This window comes from Anser cygnoides, chromosome 3, assembly GCF_040182565.1.
Source record: "Anser cygnoides isolate HZ-2024a breed goose chromosome 3, Taihu_goose_T2T_genome, whole genome shotgun sequence".
NCBI lineage: Eukaryota > Metazoa > Chordata > Aves > Anseriformes > Anatidae > Anser > Anser cygnoides.
The window spans coordinates 122819884-122827189 of record NC_089875.1 but is presented as its reverse complement, the minus strand read 5'-3'; the positions used below and the strand labels follow the sequence as shown (position 1 = coordinate 122827189).

The 7306-nt window shown below is 61.7% G+C and overlaps 1 protein-coding gene across 11 annotated transcripts in view; it reads right to left on the bottom strand.

Annotated features, from left to right (window-relative positions):
* Positions 1–2909: 2909 nt before the first annotated feature.
* Positions 2910–7306, bottom strand: part of DNMT3A (DNA methyltransferase 3 alpha) — a 49778-nt gene continuing 45381 nt past the window's right edge. For all 11 annotated transcript variants that reach the window (XM_066995236.1, XM_066995232.1, XM_066995235.1 and 8 more), the window contains 3 exons: positions 7041–7110; positions 6728–6846; positions 2910–6504 (listed from right to left, as the gene is read on the bottom strand). In XM_066995236.1, the coding sequence (XP_066851337.1) occupies positions 6363–6504; positions 6728–6846; positions 7041–7110 (331 nt within the window). In that variant the 3' untranslated portion in view covers positions 2910–6362. The remainder of the gene's footprint in view (positions 6505–6727; positions 6847–7040; positions 7111–7306) is intronic.

The following is a 7306-nucleotide window of genomic DNA, read 5'->3' as shown; positions in this document are numbered from 1 at the left end:
ACTGGAGCCCACTGCAGCCAACTTTAGCTGAGTGCTTCCCAGTTTAGCCCAGTGCAGCCCAGTTAAGCCCACATAAGCCAAATTTAGCCCAGTGCAGCCCAGCCCAGCCTCGATAAGCCAAGTTTAGCCCAGTTTAGCCCAGTAAAACCCCTTATAACAGAGCCAAAAAAGCCCAATTTGGCCCAGTGTACTCCACTGCAGCACAGTATAACAGGTCCTATTGAGCCCAGTTGAGCCCAGTGCAGCCCAGTGGGGCCCTGTTTAGCCCAGTGCTGCTCATTTTATCTCAGTGGAGCGCAGTTTAGCCCACTACAGCCCAGTTTGGCCCAGCGCAGCCCAGCACAACCCCAATTAGCCTAGTTTGGCCCAGTTTAGCCCAGTGCAGCCCAGTAGAGCCCATTATAACAGAGCTAAGCAAGCCCAATATAGTCTGGTGCAGCACAGTATAATAGGTCCAATGGAGCCCAGTGCTGCCCAGTGTAGCCCAGTGCAGCCCAATTTGGCCCAGTGCAGCCCAGCTCAGCCCCAATTAGCCCAGTGCAGCCCAGGAGAGTGCATTGTAACACAGCCAAGTAAGCCCAATTTAGCCCATTTTATCCCAATAGAGCCCATAAAAACAGAACCAAGTAAGCCCAATTTAGCCTGGTACAGCCCACTACAGCCCAGTATCACAGGTCCAGTTGAGCCCAGTACAGCCCAGTGCAGCCCTGTTTAGCCCACTGTAACCCACTGCAACCCAATTTAGCCCAGTGAAGCCCACTTTAGCCCAGTTTTGCCTAGTTTAGCCCACTGCAGCCCAATTTACCCCAGTGCAGCCCATTCCAGCCCTGATTAGCCTGGTTTAGCCAAGTGCAGCCCAGTAGAACCCATTATAACAGAGCCAAGTAGGCCCATTTTGGCCCAGTGCAGCCCACTGCCACCCAATATAACAGGTCCAATGGAGCCCAGTGCAGCTGGGCAGAGCACAGTGTAGCCCAGTGCAGCCCCATTTAGCCCATTGCTGCCCGTTTTACCCCAGTGGAGCCCAGCTTAGCCCACTGCAGCCCAATTTAGCCCAGTGCAGCCCAGCACAACCCCAATTAGCCTAGTTAGGCCCAGTTTAGCCCACTGCAGCCCAGTTTGGCCCAGTGCAGCCCAGCTCAGCTCCAATTAGCCTAGTTTAGCCTAGCTTTGCCCAGTTTAGCCCAATAGAGCCCATTACAACAGAGCCAAGTAAGTCCAGTTTGGCCTGGTGCAGCCCAATGCAGTCCAGTATAACAGGTCCCATTGAGCCCAGTTTAGCCCAGTGCAGCCCAGTGGAGCCCTGTTTAGCCCACTGTAACCCACTGCAGCCCAATTTTGCCCAGTGCTTCCCACCTTAGCCCATTTTTGCCCAGTTTAGCGCACTGCAGCCCAATTTAGCCCCGTGAAGCCCATTTGAGCCCAATGGAGCATATTTTAGATCAGTGAGATGAGTTTCACAGACTCCCAGAGCAGCTGTGGCTGGCCGGGGGCTCTGGGGGTCCGCGGTCCCACCCCAGCCCAGCAGGGTCACCCCGGGCTCCGTCTGGTGCCCGCTGCCTCTCGTCCTGCCGCTGGGCAGCGCCGGGCAGAGCCTGGTGCCGTGCTCCCGGCAGCCTCCCCTCGCGGGGCTGTGCCCACCTGAGGCTGACCGGGCCCGGCTCTCTCAGCCCGGCCTCGTGCTGCGGCTGCTCCGGGCCCCTCGGCACCTCCGCAGCCCTCCTGGGTGTGCTCCAGCAGCTCCGTGTCCCTCTGGGGCTGGGGAGCCCACAGCCGGGCACAGTGCTCCAGTACAGCCCAGTTTAGCCCAGTGCTACCACATCAACACTTCCCCTAACTTGGTTTCATCTGCAGGCTTACTGAGGTTGCACTCAGCAATCCCATCCCATCCATCCCATCCCATCCCATCCCACCCCATCCCACCCCACCCCACCCCATCCATCCCAACCCCATCCCACCCCACCCCACGCCGTCCCACCTGCAGAGGAAGCCGAGGCAGGTGCCACGGCACGCCACTTACTGCCCCAGGGTGCGGGGCAGCCGTGCAGGGCCCCCCTTGGCACCCCACGTCTGTGCTGGGAGGGCAAATCCCCCCTCGTGGCCTCCCCGTGGGAGCTGGGCTCAGCCCCCAGCCCCGGGACCCCGCCACCTTGAGACCCCATCACCCACCCAGACCCCACCACCCCTGGAAACCCACTACCCCCAGGACCCCCCACGCATGGGGGCGCGCGCAGGTGCCGGCAGGACACAAAGCACAGGACCAGAGGGAGATTTTTTTTTTCTCTTTTTTTTTTCCTCTTTTTTTTCTCTTTTTTTTTTTTTTTTTTTTGCACAAAAACAGTACATTTATTCAAGTGTTCTCCAGCACAAGTACATTAGAAAGGAGCTTGTCTTTATGATACTCTTCTGGGCACCAAAGAAAAAAAAAAAAGGAAGATGGGATGAAAGCGGAACGGACAGACTTTCTACATCTGCTGCACGCATTGACCTTTTAATTAGTTCATAACAGCTATGTCACGAGCAATACTTACACAGATACAACAGAGTGCCGGGCAAGCCCGCCGCGGGCCAGAACCATACGGTGAAATGTACAGTATTATCGTCAATAAATAGAGAAGCGACCCTAAAAAAACAAAACAACAAAAAACAAAAGGAACGAACCGAGAGAGAGAAAAGGAGAAAATGAAAAGGAGGAACAGCAGCTGGGGGCCGGGCGGCGCGGCCGGGAATGTGGCGTCGGGCGCGGGCTGAGCCAAATCATAGGAGAGGAGGGTTCCCAAACTCTACGCGTTTATTCCTCGGTATGAGTACATGATTCCCCACAAATAGTTAAGCATCAGCTACTTCAATGTCTAGGCTAAAACACATGAAATCTCTCATTTAGTTTTCAAGTACAAAGTTAAAATGCCTTTTTGTTTTTTCTTTTTTTTTTTAATAATAATATATAAGAGTAAAATAATAGTGCTCTTTGAAACTCCACTACAAGAAAACAAAACAAACAGTCATTGTCCAGACAGCAGACTTAATTTAACAATATATATTTTTAATAAAATGTTTTAGCACCGTGTTTGTCACCTACTCCCTCGGCAGATCTTAAGGAATTTAGGCTTTATTTTTTTATTTTTTTTATTTTTAACTGTTTAAATCTAGGGCTGTGCAACAAAATTTGTCTGTTTGTTTTAAAAAAAGACGTGAGTCGGGTACGTTAAAAACTGAACTCTTTCCCCACGCATCCCCACGGTCCCACAGAGACCCTGCAGCCGCCGCAGGGGTGCCGGTGCCCCGAGCAGCCCCGGCGCCTTCCAGTTGTGCCGCGGCAGGAACCTGCTTCCCGCCGGCACCGGCACCGGCCGCGGCCCCGGCCCCTCTGCCCAGCCCGGGTGGCCCAGGCACGGGCGCCTGGGGTGGGCGGAGGAGCCCCCGCGCGGCGGCGGGGCCGGGAGCTGCATGCGACTTGTGCTCGGTGCTGCACCGGGGACCGGACCCACAGGAGGTGCTGTGGGGTGAGCGGGTCCCACGGAACGCGCCGCAGGGTCCGGGGGGACCCGCGAGCGGCGCTGCCAGGGCGCACGGGGCTCGTGCCCGGTACTGCAGGGCCGTGCAAGGCTTGCTGCCGGCGCCGCACAACCTGCAGACATCGCCGCAGGGCCGAGCAAGGCTTGCGCCTGGCGCTGCAGGGCCGTGCGGGAGCTGAAGGCAGCGCTGCAGGGCCGTGCCGAGTGCGCACCCCGTGCTGCAGGGCCGTGTGGGACCCGCAAACAGCGCTGCAGGGCCACGCAAGGCTCGCACCTCGCTCTGTAGCGCGATGCAGGACGGGCGAACAGCGCTATGAGGCCGTGCAAGGTTTGCACCCCGTGCTGCAGGGCCGTGCGGGACCTGCAGGCAGTGCTGCAGGGCCGTGCAAGGCTCGCCAATGGTGCTGCAGGGCTGTGCAGCACTCGCACCCAGCACTGCAAGGCCGTGTAGCGCTCCCACCCGCTGCCGCGGGCCCCGGGGGAGCAGCAGGCAGCACTGCAGGGCTGTGCCGCTCACAGCTGGCGCTGCAGGATGTGCGCAGCACCAAGCAGCGCCTGCGAATGGAGCTGCAGGGCACCGCCGCACCTGCCCCCAGCGCTGCAGGGCTGCGCAGGACCGCGCAGGACCCACACCCAGCACCACGCAGGGCCTGCGGCGGTGCAGCAGACCCACGCGAGACTCGCCCCATGCTGCGGGGCCGTGTGGGACCCAGCCCTGGGGCCAAGCTGGAGCCCACGGCCACAGCTCAGACCCCAGGGCTGGAGGGGGCCACATCCTGCCTGCCCCCAGCCCACAGCCACGGTGCCCTGCAGAGCATCTCAGCCTGGTGCCACCCGCGCCTGCCGCCACACACCGACACAGGGGCCCAGGAGCCCCTCCTAGCACCATGTGGAGGGAGCCGGGGGGGGGCCGGGGCGCCCCCCCACCTGCCCCCACCGCTGTCGGTCCTAGCACCTCTCCGAGCACCCCGCGGCACCCACGGGTGCCCGCTCGCCACCAGCGCGGCTCGCTGCGAATTAGCCAGCACCCCGCACCGAGCTGCCGGCGGCCCTCCAGCGGCGGCCGGGGGGGTCCCAGGGGATGGGCGGCCTGGCCCCCGCCCCCCACGCACGGGCCCCCCCGGCGCCTTTCACAGTTACAGGAAGAGACGGCGACGGGGCCGGAGACCTCTCCGAGCCTCCCCGCGCCTTAGCACCAGTCCCTGCGCTCCCCCGGCGGAGCCCCTCTCCCTCAGAACACCGGATCCGGCCCCCGAGCCTGGGCTGGGCACGCACCCGCACCCCGAGCCGGACCCCGCTGCCGTGCCGCAGCACCTACAGCTGCCAGACAAGTAGCACCATCCACAGCACCGCCAGCACCTGCCCGCGCCCTGCCCGCACGCACCACGGCTCGCTCCCGGCCCCTGCGGCCACGGCTGCCTGCCCTCGCCACCGCCACCGCCACCGTCACCGCCGCGCAGCGCCCGGCCGTGCCCCGTGCACAGGGCGCCCACCGAGGGGCTGCAGGGAGCGGCTGGAGAGGGTCGCTCCGAAAACACGCTCTGAAAGAACGGCTCCCGGGGGCCGTGGCAGAGGCTCCTGCCCCGTCCCGGCCCCGCCGCGTTTCTCCGCCGCCTGTCCCGGCCGCGCACCCGCGGGCGTTAGCACCAGGGTCCGAGCCCCCGCGGCCGCCCCGCTGCCGGAGCTGCCCGGCCCCGCTCCGGCCCCGCTCCGCCTGCGTCCCTGCCTGCCTCCGCGCCGGCGCGTCCCGGACCTCAGCACCCTCAGGGCCACGTACGCAGAACAGCACCAGTACGTCGGGCCGGGCGGCCGCCGAGGGAGGCGCTTCCTTTTGGGACAGAAAAAGGTTATTGCATGACTCGGGGTGGGGGCTTCCCGCCCCGGCCCCGCCGGCCGCCCCGGCCCCCTCCCGCGCAGCTCCGGAAAGGCCTGGCACGTAAGGCAACATGGAAGCTGATGTCTTGACTCACCCCGCTGTTTAAAAGCACCATTATGAAGTCAGGTTGTACAGTAGTAACAGTACCTTTTATATATATATATATCTATATCTCATATCTATCATATATATATAAACTGTAAACAAGAGGTAACAGCGGCTTCTAGGGTTTGCTTTCTTCAAGGTTTCCTGTGTGGTAGGCACCCAAAATACTGTAGAAAAGGTGTGTGTTGTGGTGTGTGTGTTCTTGGCTTCCCTGCCAGTTGGTTTTGCTCCATATCACCAGTGCATGGTGCTGGTGGAAAAGAGTGAGGCTCAGTCGGTTGCGGAGCTGGCCGAGCGCCTCCCTGCGTTGTGCTCCCGAGCCGGGCCCGCGGCCCCGCGCGAGCTCGTGGCGAGCTGGGAGCGCCGGGCGGACGGCGCGGTCCCGGTCCCGGTCCCGTCTCCCTCGCCTCCGCCTCTCCCGGCTGGGCTTTCCCGCGGCCGTTTCCCCTCCTCCGAGAGCAGGGCTGGCGACAGCGCCGCGTCTCGCCCGCTGCTCCGAGAAGCAGAAACCAAACTAACAGAAAAACCCAGCCAGAAAAGAGCGGAAAACTAAAAGGTTACCCAAAAAAAAATGGTTTTGGTTTTTTGTTTTTTTGTTTTCTTTTTTTTTCTTTCTTTTTTGTCGTTTTTTGTTGTTTTTTTTTTGTTGTTTTTTTTTAAATAGGCTAAAAGCTGAACATTGGAAATTCAGGAGAGGACACCGAACCCTTTCGCTCGGGGAGACGTGTGCCGGGTTCCCGTCGGGCTGCAAAATCCCGTCTCTCTTCTGGGTGCTGACTCTTCTCTCATTCCGTGTTTTCACTTCTCTTGGCGTGGATGGTTTTGTTTCTGACGCGCTCTGTGTTACCAGTTCCTGTCCGTCTCTCTTAAACGCAGGCAAAGTATTCCTTCAGGGGAGCAAAGAGGTGGCGGATCACCGGCACGCTCCACGATCTGCCGAGCAGTCTCTGCCGGGCCAGGCGGCTCATGTTGGACACGTCCGTGTAATGCACCGGGAAGCCGAAGACCCTGCGGGGACACGGCGGGGCTCAGCCAGGCGCGGACGGAGGGCGAGGGGCGTTGGCGGCCTCCGGCGAGGTCCCATGCGCGGCGGCGACTTGGCACGTGAAGCTGTGCCGCCGAGCATCCAGCCGAGCAGCCCGAGCGCCGCGAGGACCGTGCGGTCAGCGGCTGCCCCCAGCCCCGCGTCTCCCCATCACGGTCCCCATCCTGCCCCCCCCGGCCCCAGTACCTCTCCATCTCCGTGCACCACAGGATGTCCTCCTTCTCGTTCATGAAGACGGGGAAATGCTGGTCTTTGCCCTGCTTGATGGAGTTGGAGCGAGTGGTGATAGTTCGCACCTTGCTGAACTGCAAGAGGCACAGGCTCGTCACGCGGCCGGCACCGGGGGCGCGCCGCGGGCAGGTGGAGCCGGAGCGCTCCCCGCGGAGACGCTGCTGAACCCCGGGTGGGCAATGCCGCCGCTGCCCCCCCGCACCCCTCCCTGCAACCCAGGGGGTCCTGGCAGGGCGAGGACCCCCCCACGTCCCCCCCCGGGGCTGACCTTGGCTATCCTGCCGTGCTCCAGGCACTCCTGGAGTTCCAGCTTATCGTTGACTGTGGATGCCAGCGGCCTGGAGGGAGAGAGGGGGTCGGCGTGGGGTGGCAGCGCCGCATCCCCGTGTCCCCACGCGGTGGCTCCCCAAGAGGGGTTTGGGGGGGAGGGGGGGGGCTGCAGCCATCTGGGGGCTGTTCGGAGGGGGCAGTGAGACGCAGAGGATACACGCGCTGGAACAGATGCTGGGGGCCAGCTCCGTGCTGCCCCACGAG